The sequence below is a fragment of the Gordionus sp. m RMFG-2023 genome, chromosome 3, assembly GCF_954871325.1.
Source record: "Gordionus sp. m RMFG-2023 chromosome 3, tfGorSpeb1-WG-v2, whole genome shotgun sequence".
Classification (NCBI taxonomy): domain Eukaryota; kingdom Metazoa; phylum Nematomorpha; class Gordioida; order Chordodea; family Parachordodidae; genus Gordionus; species Gordionus sp. m RMFG-2023.
In genome coordinates, this window is record NC_088777.1 from 37,636,126 (window position 1) to 37,660,828 (window position 24,703).

Here is a 24,703-nt window from a genome sequence, read left to right on the forward strand (position 1 = left end):
TAGATCCTAATGAATTAAGAAAGCAAAAGTCCAAGTTTATAATTAAGCACACTTCTTTGTAAATAAATTTATTTTAGGTAGCAACCGATAAATATTCATTATATTTCTGTTACCTTTATTTGTATAAATCACTTTAAAATTTAAAAATAAAATACTAACCATAATTTAAAAAAAGAAGGTTTTTTAAACATTTATTTCTTAATATAATTACATTATATCATTTAATAAAGCTATGATACTAATGTATTTAATATGATTTAAATCTAAGTTTTGTAAAAGTTAATTTAACCCGTTTTTGTTGGACTATTTTTTTCTCTCAATTTTTCCAGGTCATTAAATCAAATTTCCAGCTTTATTAACTTTTTGTTTCAATTGATGATGTGACTTAATTTGTTATTTTTTTATGTACCCCTACCTTTTCAGTGGCGTATCCAGGATATTCTTATAAGGAGGGGGGGGGGGGGGGGGATTTAATAATAATTATATTTCTATTTGTAACTATTATTTACTAATTCGTGCTTATGGATATTACAAGCCTATTTTTTATTATTTTAAGTTAGGTATATTTATTTAATAAAGTTTTTTTAAATGTAAAGTTGAAATAAAGTTTAATGTCATTTTTTTTATAAAATTTGCTTCCTCAGCTTAAATTCTCATACAATATAAGTAGAATATAATTTTTTTATTGAGAATATTAATAGTAGTGTGTATAAAATATTGACTAGAAAATAATTTTAAAAAAAATTTTTTTTATAACTTCTTATCAAATAGGGGAGACTGAGGTTAGTCGAACCAAATTTTACAAAATTGGCTATAGCTCTTGTTGTTTTATAGATATTATAAAAAATAATATATGATTGGATACCTAAAAATGTACTCTATAAAGGTGCCTTATAAAAAATCTTAAGAATATAATCATTTATTTTAAATTTTATTTTTTGTAAAAGTGGAAATTTTGTTCAACAAGCCCCAATAGCCGGGTGAGGCAAACCACTTCAAGGGGCTTCATAAACCATTGGTTTTTTTAGGCCATAATGAATTGAAATGCATTTTTATTTATTAATAATAATATGTATAGAATAATTTTATTGTTTTATTGTTCAAAATATCATAATACTTATAAATTGAAGCTAATTATATATAAAAATTGAAACTTAATTTTGGCTAATTTAATAAACATTTTTGACATAAAAAAATATGAATTTTAAGGAGAGATTAAGATTTCTTAGCATAAATCCTAAATACCAATCATAAACAACCATGAAATACCTTTTCAAGATTTTGAAATTTTTTCCATTTACTAACTGCCATAATTGACGTGTATGGTTTGGCAAACCCCGCTAGCTCTAAATTGAAAAATCATGATTGAAATAATATCAAGATTTGATAAATACTCATAAAACTTACCCAAATTAAAGAAGAATGTTTAAACTTTGCAATAAAATTTAATTTACAATTAAATGTTTATATATTTATGTAAAAATCTTTTGAAAATTTGTTCAAAATTTTATTTCTTAAATAAAATTTTTAGTAATTAATTATTTCAAAATATATTTTGTCCATAGATGTATACTAATGAAAACTATATTAGGATAAAATCTAACCTTCTGGTGTATTTAATTTTAAAATGAGATTAAGTGGTTTGCCAAGCCCCGAGGTTTGCATAACCCCAATCTCCCCTAAAATATTATACAAAAATTTTTATTAAATACTATAATTATAATGTGATTTTTAATTTTCGTGAGAATGATGCCAATTTATCAAGAATTTCGTTTGTTGTTGGAACCAAATCTCTGTGGAATAACAGAGCTAACCTATTTAGCCGAGATTCGGAAGTAGTACTTCGTAAATATGTTTTCAACCTTCTCAAGTTGGAAAAAGTCCTATCATTCGTACATGTTGTTATAGGGCAACATGAAAGAATATAAAACAACTTCAAAATATTAGGAAATTGAGTTAAGGTTTCTTTACACCGATTGAGCGCATCAATAGCATGCTCAGGTAAAATAGCTAAACGTAGTAAATATTTCACAATTCGAATTCACTGATTAAATTTATTTCAGTATCAATATCATAGGAATAAAATTTTGCCAAATATTCAATTTCACCAATAGTGGCATTAGAAAACGAAGAAGGATCTTTAGGTAATAAAACTTGAAGATTGCTAAACACTTGTTTTTTATCTAAAAACTTAACTTATATTTGCGATAAAAAAGTATCTAAGAATGGAATGATAATGGATATTTTATAATATTCTTACATCTCAATAATTGTAGGTGCTAGACGAGGTATAATTAGTGTTATATCATAAAATTTAGCCTTCGATTCAACGTCTAGATAAATATTATGAAAATATTCATCTACATTCATTCTTATTGTATCTACCTGTTCATATATTTTTCGCCAAATCAATAACCTGAACCAAATCTAAATTTGGTTTTTGTAAATTTCTACAAAATAGTGAGCTATAGGAAAATAATTTATTGATGCAACTAGCAGGAATGATAAACTCTTTGATCAATTGAATTCAATAATGATATTGCTTCTGACGACACATTACTTTTTTCATGCTCAGCCTTATTTAACTTTTGTATTTCTATTTCTTCTGTTCTACAAATTGGAAGTAAAATTGAAAAATATTTAAAAAATTATAGATATTTATTAATAACTAAAATATCATTAAAAATACTTATTAATTCTAACTCACTAATAATTTTGAATTTAATAAAATAATTATATATAATAATAAAATAAATTACCGTTTGATTTCAATCTCTTTGACTAAAATTTTTCCATTTTATTAATATTTTTGAATAATGTTAATGTACTCACAAGGAAAGGAAATTTTAATAAAATATATTTATAAAAAATAAGTTTTATGTTGGAAAATTGATATTCAAATATTTGTAAGATTGGGGAAAGAGGGTGGGGGGGGGGGGGGGGGGTAAAATTTTTATTAGCTTAAAATGATATTTATGAAAACAGTCAAATTTGCGAAGGGGGGGGGGGTGTTACCTTCCTGTACGTTTTATTATTGTATTTTGTATTATTTTATAATAATTATATATATACATATTTATTATGTAAAAAAAATTTTATACATTAAATAATTTTACTCATAGGTTTGACAAATTATAATTTAATGTATTCATAATATAACTACCATATTGAATATTAATAAAGCTCATTTTTTTAATTAAAATTTATTAATTTTTTTAAATAAAAATTTAAAAAATATTGTTCAAATCTTTTATCAAGATATTGTATATTTCATTTTTTGGAAGACTTGGTTCAATTGGAATACTTCATATTGAATATAAAATAATTTATATAAACCTATTTTCAAATCCAATTTAATATATTTACTATGATGTGTATTTTTTTTAAACTTTTATTCAAATCACTGTAAAATAATCAATATATTTATCTAGATGATTATAACATCAGTATTTTCTTTTTTATTTTTATTTCCTGTATCATCCAATGATCAATGAGTTCATATCATAATATAAATTTATTCAGAGTTGTTAACGCTCCTTTTTAAAAGTAGCGAGCTCCCGCTCCTACCTTCTCAAAAGGAGCGATCTACCGCTCCCGCTACTACATATTAAAAGGAGCGCTCCCGCTCCAACTAATGGAGTGCCGCTCCATAACCGCTCCTTTGATTTTCATTTTTTTAAAAGGTACACGAAACAAAATCATATTTTTTTTATCAAAACGTTTTATTTATATTATATGATATATCAAAATATTTATAATCTTTTATTAGCTTTTAAAAGTAATAAATTTTCTAAATTAGAATCTAACAAACACCCACGCTACTCCCCTAAGACCTGTTTTGCAATACTAAATAGGCGCTCCACAAGAGCACTAGAGGGAAGCGGGGTATTGTATTTTATATAAATATTTTTTAATTCAGGGAATTGTTCAAAAATAGTAATTTTGCTATCATTATTTAAAAAATATCTATCCAATATATTATCTTCATGGTGATCAATTTCATGGAATCCAAAGAAATCTTCCAAATCTTGCAAGGTTCCCGTGAACTAGTTGTAGCTATTTTTCCGTCGGGTATTTGTTTCCTTAAAAAATTAATTAATCTGCCTTTTAGTTCCATATTTTTTGGATTTTTTATCCATTCCCAATTCAATTTGAATGCGGGATGGACAATCGCTGCAATGATATTATCATCATTATAAGTATTTGAAAATCTGCAATAAAGTTATTTAAATAGATATAATTTATTTTTTATTATAAACCTTTTATTAATACCGCTTATAAGAGACTTTACAAGAGGTTGGCAAAACTCTAAATCTGTTAATTCGTTTAATTTTGAAATAAGTTTAGAAATGGTTGGACTTAGGAAACCCATGTCTATATGAAGCTCCCCTTCAAGGATTTTTAGAGCTTTTTTCATAGGCTCCATAACCTAAAATTTATTTATTTCACTAAGATAACGATTATATTAATATTTACTTGACTATACTCTTTAATAAATTTACGTTCTTAGGAGTTAAAACGTATAAGCCCATGGTTATCACACAACTCATCAAGGTCCTTTTGTTTTTCATCTAATATTTTAGCTAGCAAAACCATAGACTCATAATACGAATTCCACCTAGTGGAATTTGGGCATATTAGATACCTACCCAACTTTCTGATAATATCGTCCGCCATATTTGTAGACATATTTTGTTTATTCCACAAAGATTGACTTAGATGAAAAATCAATATAAAACTCGGCTCAACATTTAATAATGAATAAATTTAAATTAAATAAAATAAAATTTTCATTAAATTTTAATTAACAAATATTATTAATATTTAAAAAATAATAAAATTTATATATTAAAAGGAGCGGTGGAGCGGCGCTCTTCTGCTCCAACCTTAAAAGGAGCTACTCCCGCCCCGCTCCTCATTTTTAAAAAGGTGGGGCGGTCCAGCTGTTTTTGAGAAAATGTAGCGGCGCTCCAGGAGCGCCGCTCCTTAACAACTCTGAATTTATTGACTATCAATAACAATCTTTCTCCTAAATTCAAGAATATCTAATTCTTTTACTGATTTGTTATTACTATAGATATGCCATCGTGGCGATAGTCTAGAGGAGCAGAAAGGTAATGGGGGGGGCAGTTTCAAAAAATGGATATTTTTATTAGAGATATTTTATCTAGTCATAGTTATAAATCCACTATGCTTATTATATCCCTATTTAAATATTCTATTTCCATGGTTACCTCCCTTTACACCAAGAGAATTACAATAACATTTTTTTATACAGTATTTATACTAGGTTTTATATTTTTAAAGTCAGATTTGTGAATAGAATATTAATTTAGTAAAATTTATGCAACATATTATAGTAAAATCGAATATAAATATTAATCCATGTTCCTGCGTCTTTATGACCCAAGATCAAAATATTTTAAAAAATTTACTCTGAGTATTAGTATATGTGCCAAAAAATGATAATTTTATATTTAAAGTGCCTTAGATAATTTACTCTATTTATTCGGCTTTTATGCATAATATAATAAATGTCAAAATCAATGATATATATCATTGGTCAAAATATTAAATTCAGAATAATTGTTCAGAGTTAGCAAATTTTAAAAAGTATAATATATTGATATAAAACCCGGCAAAGGACGGGAAAAAGCGGGCCGAAGGCCATGAAATTAGGGGATATGGGGGACTATTTTTTTAGTTGAGTCCCCTAAGATTGTAAAGGCTAGCTACGCCCCTGAAGTGAGTCGACTAAATGAGCCGCTAAGCGAGCCAACTAAGTAAGCTGACTCGAGCCAACTAAGAGAGCCGACTAATCGAGTTGACTAAGCCAACCAAGTGAGCCAACTAATCTATCTAGCCGACTAAGTGAGCCGACTAATGCAGCTCATTAAGTCAACTTGAGTCGGAGTCATTTTATCGACTAGAAGCTAGACTCGAGTTGCAGTTAAGTCGTCTCGGCTTAGCTAGTTAACAAAATTACGTGTCACTTTGCTTTTTGTTTTAAAAATGATTTAGTAACACAAGGAAAATAATATTTATTTAAAATGACTCTAATGAGAAAGCTATTTAAATAAAATATTAAAGTATTTGCTTAAATAAATGTTAATTATTTAAAATTTGAAAAATGCAATGCTCAGCTATCTTTCAATGATATTAATTTTGAAAAAATGGGCTCTTACCTTACCTAAAGCACATAGCTAGCAATGCCCATGCCATTATAAAAAATATGTTTAAAGATATTTAAGCCTATTATAAAAATAAAATCAAATAATTTGACATATTTTTATGATAACCTATGTTGAATGCTTGTTATCGATTTAGGCTTATTACATCATTTAGTTTATATTCCTTGTGCTAAAATAATTTTAGATAATGAAATTTGGTTATTTAGTTGCATTATAAAAGGTAATGTTTAAAAAATTTTTATTACTATGTTAATTATATGTACATTTAAAAATTAATTATGAAATTTAAAAACTAATATAACAATCAATTATTTTTTACAAATCTAAATACTTATTAAGTTGTTGCATATCTTGTATTTGTATATAAATAAGAATATATGTTTTTCCAATGTCAACTCACTTTCACATATTATTAATTTAAAAAATTATTTACAATATTTTGGATACGGCTAAATCTTTAATATTCTTCAAGTTAATATTTTTTACAATTTCACATTTGAAATATATATTTAAAAATGACTAAATATTCATTAATCTACAAAAATAAAATTAGCAAATTATGCTTGTAGTAGATAGATAGTTGCCAAAGAACCCATGATTTTCCTATAGTATGCATAAATATTGCAAATTGTCATTGCTTCTAAATAATTATTCTTTTTGCCTTTGATTAGTCTGTGTACATACCCCAATATTTGTTATATCAACTATACTACTTCCTTAAAATATTGTTTTAATATGATACTTTTTAGAATAAATTAACAATTAAGATAAAAATATATTTATATACAATAATAATGTATTTAGAACTAAAAAACTGTGAAATCTCTCTTTATTGTTGCCTTGGACTGGGTTATTAAGAGTGTCAGCCAGTTCAAGGGTGATAGTTGTGGGACTATTTTCTTTATACCTTTGGAGATATCAGGGGTACATAAACAATGGCCTTTTATGAGTGGCAATTTTTATTAAAATTAAAAAATATACTCTTGTAAATAATAAACTTAGTATTAAACATATTTTAATTTTTTAAATATAGATGGGGCATATTTTTAGAAATACCCAGGTCAGGCCATATATTTTGAAACTAAATATTTTAAATCGCCATTATTAGTTATAAATAAATATAATATTTTTTTTTTAAATCCAGGCCAAGCCTGAAAATATAAAACCCGGCTCAAGCCGGAAAAAAACTTGAAAAAAAATAATTTGTGCCCTGCTAAAATTTTTTTTAAAAAAAAATCTGGGCCAGGCTATGCATATGGTATATCTGCAGGTTTCTGATTAAAATAAAGCATAATGTTTAATTTAGAAAATAAATTAAAAATTAAATGTTTTAAAAAACTTTTGCTCCATATTTAAGTATCTTATACATCAAAATGGGTTGCTTTTGTAATTAATTTTTAACAAACATTACTATTGGCATTGTAAATGAATATATGAGCATTTACTATATCATAAATTAGTAAAAAATGAGCAATATTATTTATAGATAGTTTATTTGGTTTTCTTTGCTAAATGATTAATAATGTTTTTATATACCTTTTTAAATGATCTAAATGTTCCTATCACAACATTTTCAATACCTGGCCTGTAGACAAAATTTTGGGATGGTTGAAAGCTTTGGGCTGGATTGTGATGATTTATAATATAAAAATATGTAGAGGTGTACGATACTACTTTTTCAAAGTTAATCCAATCCAATATTCTCAATATTAAATTGATATCAGCAGACTACCAATCTGATATATCTAATTTTGTATTAAAGATAACAATGGTTTTAATTTTTAATATATTTTTTATTGGTGTAACATCATAATCTAACTATACCATAACTTATATCATTTAAATATATTATAATGCAGTTATAGTTTATATTCAATTCAATTGCAATTCTAAAAGTATATAAAATATTTTTATTGTTAAATTACTTTATAATAAGTAATAAATAAATATATTATGAAATTTAAAATAAATATGTAAAATAATATTTAACATTAATATATCAAAGATTTCTTTTTAGAAATACCAAAATTTCCAATTTATCAGAGGTCAGCCTGTAGCAATGGTAACTGTCAATATCACCAGCTTCACTAAAAACAGATTCTGAAGAGATTATTGCACACTTTTATAAACAGAATGCACAAAGAAATAACAATATGGCAGAATGTTTATTAATTATTATTTAAAAAAATAAAAAATGAATTTTAATTTTATTTATAAAAATAAATGATTTTAGATAACTTTTTTAAAAACTTTGTAACATTTTATTTTTGTTAAAAATACTATTTTTTATTAGATTATATCGGGAAAATAATATTGGCCAATAACCAATATTTTAAAATGGGTGAAATATTGGCCCGATCCTATTTAATAAAAATATTGGTACATCCCTAAAAATATGGCATATATTGCTCTTTTATTGATTTATATCTTTTTATTATCAATCAATAAATTTTTGTTTGAGATCTACACACCATGTTTAACTGGGCTTGACTAAAATATTATGAGCCCAACAACTCACGCAAAATAAGATTTTTGGATATAAAATTTAAACTTACAAGAATTTAGTTTGAATTTAAGTCCAGCAGGCTACTTAAAAATTATTTTTTTACTTTTTATCTTTCACCTTTTTTAGGTGGTAAGCTCCTTCCTTTCTCCACTTTATTACTCATGCTATCTATTTTTTATCTAATTTGTATTTCTGATTCCATTTGATCTCCCACCGGAGTATTGTATCAGACAAAAGTATCTAGTATCTTGATCTCGCACTGAAGTATTTATATAGACAGATATCCCACTGGAGTATTCCTCATCACATTGACAGATATCCATTGGAGTATTCTTATCGATTCCATTTCTCCCATCGGATTATCAATTTCGATGAATCTCTCACTGGAGTATCTTTATCAAGTCCATTGTATCTTTATCAAGTCCATTGTATCTTGATAGACATTAAGCTTGAATTGCCCCCAGTCACCATTATCCTAGCGCTGGCCACTAAATCATTATCATCTTCTAATGACCCACGAGTTCAGCTGGCCATCTTATATAGTTTATTGGACAAGTATCCTAGCACCCGGCTGTCCAACCCTGTCGGTGAACGGGGTGCCATTTCTCAACTCAGAAATTTATTATATCATATGTCTATACACATCTTCGAAGAAAAACTCGAAATTTTTTAGTTCCTTACCAGGATTGAACCTGGGACCTTCTGTTTCCAAGCTTATATCATACACCACTAGACCACCCCAGCTACTATTCATTACTTTATTTATTTATAATAGAAAGAAATTAATCAAAAAACTTAAATGACATATTTTTATGATAAGGATCCCATCCCAAAACTCAGCACCCCAAAACATCGTTCACTGCTAGACATTGAAAATCTTCTTTGTAAATCATATATTATAAAATATATATAAAAACGTCAATCATTTACACAAATTTAAAAAAGATACGCCATCTATAGGATAAAATGCTCATTTTTTTATCGATTATTCTTAAAACATTTCTAATATTTGCTTATAATATAGAATGGTAATCATATTATTTGTATTAAAATCGGAGTTACTCATTTTTCTTTACTAAGTTTTTATATACTCTTTTGAACAAAAAATACCAAAATTTTAACATTCATTTTTTAATATTCTATAAATATCAACTATACTTTTTATTTTAATAAGATTTTATTATTTACAAACGTATTGTTTTTAATCAATCAGATAATGAACCCTGTTTAACGCAGGTTTAAAACTGATTTATCGGCGATAACTTATCTATTTGAGGTGCAACAATTTACTAAAATGATTAAAATCGCAGTATCGGCGTTGGCCAATATGATATTTTCAATTTTAACCTGGCAACCAAAAATAAGTGAATACCTTTCATTAATTAAAATTTTATAAAAAAAATTAAACCGATAAAAAAAGGAAAGAAGTTATTGGTGGTAATCTTTACCTATTTCTTTTAATAATTTATATGTATATTATTTAAAATTCTCTAATATTCATGCGTTATTTTCGATTTTTTTAGCTTGCTAACAGAATTTCGAACCGAAAGCAAAAATATTTGTAGCTGGAACTTAAGTCCAGGTTCTTTCGTTATTTTTTCATTAATAGAAGTAAATTAATAGCATTCCAATATATTTTAAAGAAATAAATAATAAAATTTAACAGTAACATAATTTTTATACATAAATATAACAGTTTTAAGTACCTCTCATTTTCATAGAACCGGCTTCTGAAATCCTTAAAATCGGGTCAATATTTTATAAATCTCTACCTATAATATTTTTAAGCAATGTATCTTATCACTATGTCAAGTTTAACTTTTTGGCAAACTAGAAATATTCAAGTCATTTAAAATATAAAAATGCAAAAAAAAAATTTATTAGCTTATATAATAAGAAAATGTTTTTTTGTTTTATATTACAATGATAATTTTATTTCTTCTTAATCCGCCAGGATACGATGATTCATAATCATCTCAATTATTTTTTTCTGAAAAATTGATATGTTCATAGGGGCTCGGCCAATCAAAAAATAATTAATACTTTTCTCCCTTTCCTTTTACGCTTTCTTGCCACCATTAACTTCACCTTTTTGTTTCTTTACACATGCACATCAAATTAATATTAGTTATAAAATGAAAGAATTGAATTATTAATTACCTAATAATGATTTCTTTGAAAATTTGCCTGCCATGTGTATCTGTTTAATAATATATAAGGATTATGATGTATACCATGGAAAGTTATTGATCTTTAAATCTGTTTTATTAAAATATTAGCTTGGTAATTTTATCGTTATATACTAAAAAATTGTCATTTTCGAGTGGTGTCTGGGACCTATTGACGAGTGTATATATCACTTACCTTATAGATCAGGATTCGGGACCTGGTTTCTTTTCTGAAACCAACTAGATTCTGTGCTACGATGATATATAGAAAATCAGAAGAAACTGCCTGATTCCGTTAATATATATTTTTAAAAGTGGGACTTTTGCATTTAAATAAAATTTGGTTGTGGTTTAGTAAATATCTATATGACCACTAACGATATATATCATTACCTTATATATAGTATAAAATTAAATTTGCTTTTTATTCTAAAAATTTTTTAACCCGCTTTAATTGTATCTTGAAAAAAAATTCGCCTTTAGTTTTATTATATTTGTTAAAAAAATAACTAAACAAACTGATCGGATTTATTCCAATCACAGATCCCCTACCTTGCAGGGTATTGAACAAAATTCTTAAAAAAAATAAATAAATATAGATTATTAGCCTTAATATTAATGAGAGACTTGCAATTTTTAATAAAAAAATTTCGGCCCGACCCGGGTTTTATAATTTTTTAGGCTCGGCCCGGATATTTATTTTTTAAAAAATTACATTTATTCTTAATTTTTATAGCTAATAATAACGATTTACAATATTCGGTTTTAAAATATACAGCCTGGCCCGTGTTATATTTTAAGAAAAAACATTTTAGGCCTGTCCAGGTATATTTTAAAAAAAATTAAAAGCCCGGCTCCTGTACCCTGGCCTGCAGGTCTGATATTAATCATACTAACTCTTAACACTCCGACTAGTCAAGTCGCATGATTTAAAATGATAGTTCATTTATATTTTTCCTCATGGTGTTAGTTTATTTATTTGGCTATTACTTTTTTCTTTAAATTTCATTATGGAAGAAAAAATTTTTTTATCCTTACCTATTATTTATAATATATTTTAAATTCTTATCGTTATCATTTTTTTTTCAATGCACTAATTAATCTTTTTTTACGAATAAATTTTGTTTCCTAACTCATTGTTTTAATTTTTATCTTATTTTTGAATCATACATATTTTTTTATCGCTCGAATAAGATTTGGTCTTTTCAAAATTTATATAATAAATATCTTTTTCTATAGGTCAGCCGAATTTATTCATTTTCTAAGTTGACTCATTACCTTAAAAACATAGTTAAATAAAGATTATCTCTATCATTTATAATTTCCTCTCATTTAATCGGAAAAAATGTAGCAGTTAATAGGAATAGTTATCTGGTTGTTTCGCCTTTTTGAAATTAAAAACAAATAAATTTAATGACCGAATTTGAAAAAATAACTTAGGTTAGGGGCCATAGAATAACAAATTAAAAATAAACCCGGGCCAAAAATAATAAATCTATAATCATGACATTTATTAAAATGCCATATCTCCTAAATGTGAACTAGTCCCAACTTGAAAATTTGCACATTTAACTATCAATATTAGTGTTCTGCAAGGCCCGATCCCTCAGGGGGTCTGAATTTACTTTGGTCTTAAGTAGATACCACTTTTTGGAGACCAATCCGATATTCTTAATATTAATATTACATTGCTATCGGCCGATTGCCTATCCGATATCATATCGAATTTTTTTTTTTTTAGCTTTCACCTTTTCTGGTGGTAAGCTCCTTCACTTATCTATTATAATATTAATCTTGCTATCTATTTTTATCTTTGTATTTCTGATCGATTTCATTTGTATCGATCACCGGTGTATCATTTTTGAGGCCAAAGTATCTTAAACTCCCACCGGTATATGAAATCAGTATCGACCAGATATCCTACCTGAGTATTCCCAACACGGAGTTATCAAATCGACAGATATCCCAATCCTGATCTCCCAATATTTGTATTTCGATCGATTTCATTTGTATCGATCACCGGTGTATCACGAGGCCAAAGTATATCGAATTAATGGGTGAAAATCGGCCCGATCCGATAAAAAATATCGCTACATACCTAGTGCCTAATTTTGAAAACGATTTTGGTTCGGGTTATAAAAAAATTTTAAATTTCAGGCCGGGCCTAGTAATATTTAGGCTTGATGCAGATCTCTACTATCTATACATAAAAAAGTTGAGAGAAAAAAGTGCCTATTTGATTTTATGATTATTTTTTTGACATTTAAAATTTATAACAATATTTAATATTATATCACCTTAAAGGCATGCCATTCAGCTATATTAAGAAATTTAAATGTCACTTCTAGTTTCAAAAATAACTAAAATTAAAAGGAGTGCATTTTGCTTAAAATGCCCCATTTATTCGACATTTAGAGGCCAATATCTGAGCCTCTATTTGGAATTAGAAACTAAATAATATTTTTTTTATAGTTATATAACTATAAAAACTTTTGTAAAAATTTTAGAAAAATCTGAAGGGTTTAGGGATAAAAATTGTTTTTTTGTTGACTTGTCATGGTATTTAGATTTATCATATGTATAATATGTCACTATATTTATTTATGAATTTTAAAATAATTTACCCATTTTACAAGGTAAAATGTTAATCAAAATAAAACGAATTATTATATTTATTCTTATCAGATAAGATACACACCAAACTATGGAAATATTCAAACTCCACCTAAACAAAACGGTTTTGATCTTAGATTTAATAATCCTGATTTCAACTTTTCTCCTTCCTTCAATCAAATGCTTACTAGACACCAACGATAATTTCAAAGGTCCTAATGAAAAACTTAGCATAACTTCGGTATCCTTCCCTCCTTCCTCCTCAGGCGAAGATAATAATTCTCCTCATCCTTGCTTCTTATTTGAAGGGAACGTTCAATTTATGGTAGCCTACACCGACAAAATGACGATGAAGGTTAAGCCTAATTTAATTATTTCTATTTAAAGATAGATGAAAAAAATTTGAATAACCTTAATATAGGCTAAAATTAGCCTTTCAACCACTTTATTTTGTTTATATTATTGATCTCATTTTCTGTTTGTATTTTATAGAGGACTTATTTTATATAATTTCTTCATCAGGCATCCATCAACATCCACTAATCTTAAAAATTCATGTCGTTTCTCAGTAGGTAAGGTATATAACGCCCGTGATCAGAAAGCACGGGTTATCCCATTAAATCTCGATATTTCAAAATCTTTTTATTATAACCCAGGGTTAGTTCTTCATATCTGATGGGTCGGACTTATGCAATTTCAGAATGTGGCCCCGTTATGTTATGTTCTTTTATTATTTTTTAGCTTATTATTTTTAAATTTACCATGAAACTCTATTTACTAATACTTTATATAGCCCAAGCTCATCACGTTCGAGCTGCCTTCCGATTCGGTTCTAATTTCGGGTAACTGCTCCACCTCCCCTTCTCTTTCGCCATCTTCCCCAACTAACTTTACACTGCCAAACCCTAATCTCGTTTCTATCAGCGCCGTTTTCGAGGCTCGGCCGATCCGAACAGATGTGAAACCCTTCGATTGCGTGTTAGATTTGAATTTCAGTGCCTCCGTGATTTCCATTATTAACAATGTGACCAGCTCACAGGTAAATTAAAATAAATTTTTTGTAGAATCATCGATCGATTAATGAAATACTCTATATGTTTGTGAGTGATATTTAGTTTTATCATAGATATTTTATAAAAACTCATTATTAACATGGCGGAAAAATAAGCGTTAAAATTTTAATTTAGGTATAATTTTAAAATATTGTTTGATATGGTCAATAAAGTATACATTTATTTTATAATGATATCTCGATATGCGAGTATAACTTTAGCATTCCAATAATCCAATTACTGGTGCTTACTAGTGATCTGCATCGGGCCTAATTTTTCAACGGCCCGGTCCGAAATTTTTTTAAAAAAGTTTTGCCGGCCCGTCCCGAACCCGAAATTTTTTTAAAATGTTTTGCCGGCCCGGCCCGAATTCGAAATTTTTTTTTTTTAAATTTACCGAATATAGAAATTAATTTTTATAATTACTTAAAATAAAAGACATATGTTATATAGCATTTAGTTACAATAAATTAAATCAAAAATTTTTATTTTACATAAAAAAATCAATATAAAATTGATAAATTTAGGTATATTTAATAAAATTTCCAAGGTCCGACCCGGCCCGAATTTTTTTTAAAAATATTAGGCCTGGCCCGAACCCGATTATTTTAATTGATATAGGCCCGAAGCCCGTTCGGGCCGGGTACGGACCAGGCCTAACTTTGCAGATCTCTAGTGCTTACATCGAATAAATTTATAATTAACTGTAAATCAAGATTTTATCTCGGTACATGGTTGCTAGGTCAAAAATTTTGAATTCATATATAAATTTTTATTACATTTTTATGGGTCTCAAAAAAACATGATTATCAACTCACCTTGAGATTTGGATGAAATTTTGTACACTTAACTAAGTAAATAATGATTATAATATCAAAAGAAAATAACATTTTTTTTAAAATGTATATTTTTTTATAACAAGCCTTATAAAATTTTTTACTAAGACCAATATATTTTAGTATTTAAAAAATGGTTTGCCAAATTTTCGTTTTCACTTTAAAAAATCTATAAAATAAAAAACACTAAGGAAACAAAGAATTTTTTTTTAAACATAATATGTAATTATAAATATTCTAAATAATTTTTATATGAAATTCTTATTATGATAAAGAATCTGCAACATGAATATATATATAATGTAATATTTTTATTGGTAAGAAAAATATTTAAAAACAGTAAATTCGCTATTGTTCTACATTATCCAAATATTTTTCACATCTTGATATCTTCAAAATATAAGAGAGATACTACAATAGGTACCATGCTTTAATTACTTGTAGTATATAAAATTTTACCCAAATGCCAAAGGATCAATCGAATCTTGATCTCTTTGATATGGAATTACGCTCCTGACTCCCTCAGTTATTGCTTTTGCCCCGCTTTCAACCACGTCTCTCTCGTGGAATTTTCCCCCAATTTAGTTTTTATATATGGACCTTTTACCTTATTTTGACTATAGTTGATTATTTGACCACTTTTTATTAGCAATTTAATTTTGAAGAAATAAATTCATTAAAATTATAGTTAAAGCCGATTTATTTGTATTTACAAATAATATTAGGCGATCAATTAGGCAATGCTTCTTATGTTATAATATCTTAATATATAATATATACATACACAAGATGGTTAATCCTCTTATTTCTGCTACTTACGTGACGCTTGACAATATGACCCTTAATTGCGATATTAAGGAAGCTGTCTCCAAAGGTATTTATTTTTATAAATATGTATGACTTTTTTTAATATCAAAACATTTTCTTGGTTACCGCGTTCCTTTTTTTATAAAAAGAGTTTATTATTCCAAAAAAACCGTTGGAAAATATATTTATAATAATAGGTTTTATCTAGGGTTGGTGTGATCAAATCAAATTGGTTTAAATCACATCAAAATTTATTATCCTTTTTGTTTGCGTTTTAATTATTATTAATTTTTGTTTTTAAATAAAAACGTTTTATTATGCCTTATTTTACTATATTTTGCATATAAGTTCTAAATAATTATTAAAAAGTTTTCGGTTAATTTAATTGAAATATAATGTTACATCTTAAGATAAATTAAATTAAATGATATAGTTTAAGTTAAATTCAATCAAAATTTAAGTAAATTAAATAATTGAATCCCTAAAATGAACACCAAATTCACGTAATAAGAATTCAACATGGTCTAAATTCTTTATTTAATCATCTTTAAATAAATAAAATTAATCATCTAATTTTCAAAAATAAAGCCCAACTTTTTAAAATAAAACCAAAAAAAATTGTTATTTATATATATCATACATGTAATATTTTTATTTCGTAATATACGTGAAAAAAAACTAAGATATAATTTGGCATTATTAAGCTTAATGCATTTATAAAAAAAATATATTGTTTTAAAACAATTTCTTTCCTGATTTTAACATAAATAAATTTCGCATTTTTCACATTTTGTCCTTTGAATATGCAACAACATATAGCTTACACTTTAACTGGCAAATGACATATGCCATAAGATCTAACATCTGATATTATCGAAGTTAGCATATTTTTTTGTTTTATAGGGGTTCATTCGATGGTCTCTCTATTGTTTAAAATATTTTTTCTTTTTTTGAAGTAAATATCCTCGATACAATAATCATGCATTCGCAGTGCACTAGTCGAAAGTAGAATCTTCTGCCTTTTATGTCTACTCTGTAGCAATCAATAGTTTTTTTTTAAATATAAGGCCTTGGGACCCAAATGGAAAAATTATAATTCAATATTTTTAAATATCCAATTTCTATTATTGAGATTAGAAATACTTGGACCTTCATGAATATTAACAAGTTCATTTTTGTATATGAATGGATATCATCAATAGAATTATTAAAATTTTCATCAATATTATCAACTATATCTGTTTCTGAAGCAATATTATCATGATCAAATAAATTGATTTTTTTGCTAATCTTTATAAAATTAGAAAATTATAGTTATACTAATATTTACTATTGTTATCCTTTTATATAGCTAGCCATAAAATAAAGCTTTTTTTGTAAAAATATATCCAAACGTTATATATTTAGATATATTATAATGTAATTTCTATTTCTGTTATTCATCTAACTTATTTAATATCAATTTAAACATTTTTATGAGTAGTGTTGTTAAATACTACAAAAAAATATTCGAATTTCATTTGTTTGAATGATAACTTATTAATTTAATTTTCTAAAAATATTAAGATAAGTAATATATTTTTATTACGCACTAAATATTATTATTCTACAGTCTATGCCCACCTCTCAGAGCCAATAAGATTAACTCCTTTGGGAAATTCCTTCACTTGTGGCCAAAACATCGTTAATTCCATCTCCAACAAGACGGTAGAATCTAATGACACTTATAAAAATTTTAGGCACAATGACCTGATCACTATATCACTTTGGCCGCCATTTATTACTATTTCTTTGAAAGCTTTTAGAGTTCAGGCTTTCCGATCTCTTGTTGATTCTGCAGAAAAATCTGAAATTAATAAAATTGGTGTCAACAATAGTAAAACTGGTGATGGTGGTAATAGCGATGATAGGCTGGACAAATATTTCGGTCCTGGTGAGTCAAAATAATAGATTTTAATAACATTATTTTTTATAATTTTTTGCCAAGTGGAGATGTAAAAATATAATAATTGAACTGCCATATTTATTTATTATGTTGAATTATAATTGCATAATTTGAAGAATCTAAATTGCATCTATTACTTATATAAGCTGTCCACTGCGATTCTGACTACCTTCCCTTATCTCTCGAACCAAACAATAAAAAGTTTTCAAAATATCGGGTTCCATTTATTCAAAATCATAATAATTCTCACCTGGGCAGCGATGTTAAAACACTGTACGATTATACTGGCAAGCAACTTTTGAACATAGATCTCGATTATTTTACCAGATATTCCAACCCGTTTCCTTTTAATTCAAATAATACAACTACCTCGAATACTAGTAATTTAATTTAAACGATTTTGCTATAACATTTACATTATATGAAACTAGCTTAAATTAATCTTTTATAGGAAAAATCTCTATTGGTTTAACAGTTGGAATATTTAAATTATTAACCAACGATTCATTTTTGGTAAATTCTTTCGTAGCAATTTGTTAATTTTTTGGTGGCTAATAATTTAATAGGAGTTCATCTTTTGTGTAGTATCTTAAAGAACGTAAATTGACATCCTTGCATTCAGTCTCCTAGTGTTGTTTAAAGTCCGATTCGGGTCGATTTTTAAAAACGGTCCGATTAAGAATATAGCCAAAATAATATTTGGCTAAAATCTTAATCGAGCCGTATTTAAAAATCGACTCAAATCGGGCTTTTTAACAACACTATGTACTCCCAAATTAGCGTTTTCATTTCAAATTTTATCATATCTATTCCTCTCTCAGCAGCCAGCACTGCTACGACAGGCCTCACCACTACATCTTCAATTCCTACTATAACTACGCCCACCCCATCAGTTACCATGCTACCCAATACAGTTCCAGCTGCTGGGCAGTGGATGATATACTACGATCCCAAAGAAACTATCGATAATATCAACGTTAAAAATTCAAATATCATCGACGCCTATAAAAGAGCCTGTCTTGCCTTCGAAAGCAGTCTTGCTATCGATGTTACATATTTGGCCCTGAAGGGAAACAATAAAACGGATGTAATTTTATTATTTTTATTCAATTTTGTTAAATTAATTCCATGTTTTAAGCTGAGTAAGGCTCTAAACATTTCTAAATTTTCATATATAAGGGCGTTAGAAAGGTCTATTTTAAATCAATTGTCTTTTCCAGAACTGTGAACCCGAACCCTTCGAACTCTGATATTTTACTGAACCAGAACTAGAACCTTTTTTTAAATTTAGGGTTCAGGGTTCAAATTTTTTTTTTTTAATTATTAAAAATTTGGACAGTATAAAAAAATATATATTTTAAAAAAATACTATGTAAAATATATATATACAATAAACGTTAAATATTAAGTACATAATTGTTTTCTTTATTTTCAATATTAAAAACATTTTATGTGGAATCGTTTTTTATTTTATTATATCCATTTTGTGTAAATTTATAATTTTTCTGGACACCGAACCCGATGATTTAGTGATTTTTCATTGAACTCTTTTTTAGAAGGAAGGCTCACAGCTGGTCTTTCCTAACAAGGGCTATAGGTTTTTCAAAAAATTGCACCATATTTTTTTAATCACAATATTATGAGTTGCTCTTTTAATTTATATTCAAAGATACTTAAACATTTTTGATTAATAATTCCTCATAAATAACTTGTTATAATCATTAGAACAAACAGGTTAAAATAGCTGTGCCAACCACATCCAATATTAGCGGAAAGTGTACTAACCTTGGTTATTTTTCCGATGATAGTCACACATCTCCATCTTCCACGCTGCACGAATGGCAAAACCTTAAATTGACGTTTCCCGTTAATAATCTGCCTTGGTATTTGGACATTGAGTTTGAGACGCTTCACGCTCTATCAACTGGCAAGACCACGGGTATGAAAGAAAGGATAGAAATGAAAAAGAGTGAACGATTTTTTAAGAAATAAACTTAAAGAACTAAGAGATTTTTAAAAAAAATCTATTTCAAACTTTTATGAAAAAATTTCTCCGGTCCGTGGTACCTGACCCGACTTATCTACATAGGGATTGGTAGAATAAGAAGGATATAAAGAAAAAATTTATAGAATATAAAATATTTGTTAAATGTCACTTAATTTTTCAATTATTTCATACTTCTCTTGAAAACAGTCTTACCAAATCATTACGCTTTACGTTCAATTCGAGTCTCATACACCACCCATTCTTTTAACGATTCAGTGAATCCAGGTAAGAAATATTTGATTGTTAAAAAAATATATCACTTCAAAAATAAATAAATTTAATACATTTTTGATAATCTTTCTTGCTTTTTCTATATGAAATTAATGTATTTATCAGAGACTTGCAGAGGTACCATTTCGGCCCGGCCCCCGGATTTTTTTAAAATATATTTTATTTATTTTTAATTTTTATAGCTAATAATGGCGATTTCAAATATTTGGTTTTAAAATTTACGGCCTGGCCCGGATATTTTTTTAAAAAATTTTTTAGGCTCGGCTCGGGTATATTTAAAAATATTAAAATATGGTCTCTGATATTTATTGAAGTTTAATAATTTATCTATTTTCATCACTAATTATTTGGCATATTCAAAAATGAATGCAAATTGAATATTGAATTATTTTTAAATGAATCGAATAATTTACTTACGAATAATAAAAACTACTATTTATATTCAATTTGAATTATTCGTTTTTTTAAATTAAATAATTTATAGGGAAATATATTGACAGATTTCTTTATTGCACTATTATGTTTAAAATATATTAAACCTTTCATTTTTAATGAGGATAAATATCTTTTGTGCAAATTTTGATTAACAGACAAAGGTTGGTTTTTTTTGCTTAACTCATCACACTTAATTATCCCTGTCTTTTATTTACGATGTGATTGGCTATTATAATGGCACACATAATTGAACCAAATGAAGAGCGGGATTTTTATGTACGGCATGCAAATCATTTTTTGATTAATTTTAACTTTTGAGTTTTTTACCCTTAAGCATCACTAATAATTTATTGCTGAATAATTTTGTAATTAAAACTTCAAATTGTCTATTTTATATAAATAAATCGCCATACTTTACTACTTATTACATAATTTTTACGTTGTAATGTACTACTACGAAGGACCTTATAAATGACTAGTGGTTGCCTAGTGATTTTATTCCTAGGGATATTACTCTCGATGATTCTCTTTATTTGTAATGGTATGTATTAAGCCATCCCAAATACCACTAAGCTAGCCTTCCGAAATGAGATAGTCCCTAATTCCCTCGCCATCCATACGACTTAGGGATTTAACAGTCATTTTGTTTAAAATGCTCATTAATAAAAGGGGCTGTTTATTTAACCTTGAAAAGGGAACCTGAGTTGAGCTGAATAGATCCAAATATCAGATGAAAAATTTACCGGACTATTTTTTACCAACTGTTCATTGCAGTTAAAATTGTTGCGAGTTAACTCTTTTTTTTCAGGTGTGAATGGTATTAAATTCGATTTGAATCCCATTCCAAATTAATTAATAATTGAGGATAGCTAATTTAATTTATTAAAATATATGGTTACAATAATCATGATAGAATAAATAAAATTAAAAAATTATAAAAGTTCAAAAAAACTAGTAAAAAATATAAATTATTAAAAATTATAAAATTTTTCTTTCTTTTTCCATATTCGATTTCTCTATTTATACTCACTTTAAACACTAAAGTTTACATACCATCAATACTAATTTCATATTTAATATCAATACAAAAACATTTCAAATTAACCTTTATAATATTGATATTTAAATTAATTATTTTTCATTTATACAATAACTTTTCTTTCAGTCCACGTCTTTAACCATTGGAACCTATTATAATGATAGTTAAAAGCAGATAGTGATGCTCTTACATTGTTTTAAACAATCTTTTTACTAATCTATTAATGTACTGTTTTCAAAGGGCTACTCTTTTTGGTGGCTATTTGTCACCTTTATCATTAAAGGTCTCATCATAGTCATAATATTATCCATAATTATGCTTGATTTTTATATAATAATTGATTACAAAGAAAATGAATTATATTATTTATTATTTTGTACATTTTCGAGTGTTAAACATTGATTTTTGAATAAAATTTATAATATTATTTTAAAAAAGGTTGTAAGAAAACTATGAAAATAAACAAATAGTGAATATAACATTTTTTTTTAAAATCATTCAATTTTATCAATATTTAAGAAATAATTCGTTTTATTAGAATCGAGTAATTGTTTATATATATTCCTTTAGATTCGTTTTTGAATAGGCTTACTATGATTATCATTAAGCTATTTTAAAATAAAAATATACATATTTTTTTTTTAAATTTTTGAATAAAATTATTTATCAAATAATATTTTATTTTTCTCAAACCGTAAATAAAATTTAACTCCAAAATATTCTTTTTATATAATAGCCTACATCAACTTATCATTGAGAGATGAGGCTTTGCTAAATATATTGGCAGCTCGGTTTAACGAAACCTATGTCTGCACCTCGGAAAACAAGATCAAATTTAACCCCAACTTATCCTTGAGTCATTCCAACACGAAAGTTCACCCTTTCATACCCTACAATTACAGCTTACCCGATACTTACAAAAACCAAAGCCTGAATGGGAGCGTTAACATTGAAGCCTACTTTCAAGATGGTAACACACATTATTGACACTAAAAATTATGTATGATATTAATAAGTAACCATTCTTCACTTTCTAAAGAATTGACTAAATTACTGTAATAACATTTTTTCCCTAACTAATTTTAATATTCATGATCGCTTTAACCTTTCCAACTCCAATGACAAATTATTTTATTTTCCCTAAACAAAATTTTTAATTCTATTTTTTAAATTTTATGGTAAATTAACATTTTAAAAATAATAGCTTATTCTTTCGATGAAAAACAACAAAATGCAAAAAAAAATATATATAATGTTTATGATTTTTATATTTACATTGGACATTTTTTTAAATATATATAGTATGGATTTGTTACAATGACAGAATGATTAGCGATAAAGTGGCTATAGCTGTTGGGTGCGCCTTAGCTGCTCTTATATGTGTCGTTTTAATTGCCTACTTTATTGCTAGAAGCCGGAGAAGCGGTTCTTGGGTCGGAAACATCTTTAGGAGAGGAGGATCTGAAAATGCTGGAACTTATCAACCTATCGATTAAGGGAAATTTTAGGGAAGCGATTTGATTTTTATACCTGGTCATAAGCTCCAAAAAATTACTTGGATTATAAATTAAAACAAATTTTGTCTTATTGTGGACTTTTTTTTATATTTTGGCCCCTTCTAATTTCAATTTATTATTCAGATTGAATAACGGAATATGTTTTATTATTTTTTTTAGATTAATTACTTAGCGAATATATTTAGTTTATCAGATAGGGCCTTAGTCATAAATATTTATCTATAAGTCGTTGAAGAAAGAACATTAATTATTTTATTATAAGAATAAAGTTTTTTAACTATATATTTTTTAAATCATGCACTCAATCCCATTAAATAAGTCAGATTAGTATAATATTAAAAAATAAATTATCTTGATTTCATTTATTCAAATTGATGATTTTTCAAATATTTTTAAATTTGATTTAATCTACACTATAATAGTAATATTTATAATACACTGAAAATGACGATTTTCTTACCATACCAGTGTAGTGTAGATTTGTTGAAAACATTATCATATTTTTTAATTTATTTGCGAGTAAAAATTACTTAACTTGTAAAATTGTTAAAATAACAATGGAGATGTTTTCCAGCAAATCTGAACAACACTATAAAGTTGGTTTAAATATCCTTTTATGCTTTTATTAATAATCCTGCAAAATTATTCAAATATTATTTATCAATGCGCAGTTTATAAAGTGATTTTATTTATATTTTGGTTTGTTTATTACATTTTAAATTTAAAGGATAATTTAAGATTTATATTATTTGTTTAACATATTTATACTATATTTTATGAAAATTCAATATTTACATATCTAATAGATTCCATTTTTTTGTTTAAAATTTTATATTATTATCTTATGTTACCCATAAGCATAACTCATAGTACCTAATATAAAAAAATAATATTAGTTATTTACTGAATATATAGTAGTTATAATAAGCACTACTCTTTATTGAATAAAATCGATTGACATATATATATATACTGGATATTAAGTGGATAGTTTTGCATAATATTCTTGAATAGAGATTATAGCGCAATATTTAATGACAATTAATTTAGAATTTATAGAGTGAAATTACCTATGTTTTTGCTGAAAACTAAGTCAAACTGAAATTGTAAATAGAATAGTTTTTAACTTATGTTAAAACAGAAAATAAGGATTTATACAATTAGTGATGTTAAAAAGCCCGATTTATTTCGATTTTTAAAAACGGCCTGATTAAGTTCTAAAATAATATATATATATATCGAAATTTGGCAAATAGAGGTCAATACCTTTCTATCATTTATGAGCCAAATCCTTGCTTACATAATATTATTTTAGT

At 26.5% G+C, this 24,703-nt stretch overlaps 1 protein-coding gene across 2 annotated transcripts; it reads left to right on the top strand.

Moving 5' to 3' along the window:
• The first annotated feature begins 6,332 nt into the window (after positions 1 to 6,332).
• On the top strand, positions 6,333 to 24,190 carry LOC135927331 (uncharacterized). 2 transcript variants are annotated; one of them, XM_065463295.1, is made up of 11 exons: positions 6,333 to 6,411; positions 13,551 to 13,833; positions 14,272 to 14,517; positions 16,156 to 16,240; positions 17,786 to 18,106; positions 18,265 to 18,498; positions 18,940 to 19,205; positions 19,844 to 20,057; positions 20,313 to 20,390; positions 22,607 to 22,840; positions 23,173 to 24,190. In XM_065463295.1, the coding sequence occupies exons 2-11, from the start codon at positions 13,570 to 13,572 to the stop codon at positions 23,364 to 23,366; spliced, it is 2,136 nt and encodes a 711-aa protein (XP_065319367.1). In that variant the 5' UTR covers positions 6,333 to 6,411; positions 13,551 to 13,569; the 3' UTR covers positions 23,367 to 24,190. The 2 variants fall into 2 exon arrangements, with proteins under 2 accessions (XP_065319367.1, XP_065319368.1); XM_065463296.1 differs by having other exon boundaries at positions 18,943 to 19,205.
• Positions 24,191 to 24,703: the final 513 nt, after the last annotated feature.

Coding starts and splice junctions, on each gene's coding strand:
- LOC135927331 (XM_065463295.1), top strand. CDS start 13,570: ATGGAAATATTCAAACTCCACCTAAACAAAACGGTTTTGATCTTAGAT. Junction 18,499..18,939: donor TACAACTACCTCGAATACTA/GTAATTTAATTT, acceptor TTCCTCTCTCAG/CAGCCAGCACTGCTACGACA. Junction 20,391..22,606: donor TAACGATTCAGTGAATCCAG/GTAAGAAATATT, acceptor TTTATATAATAG/CCTACATCAACTTATCATTG.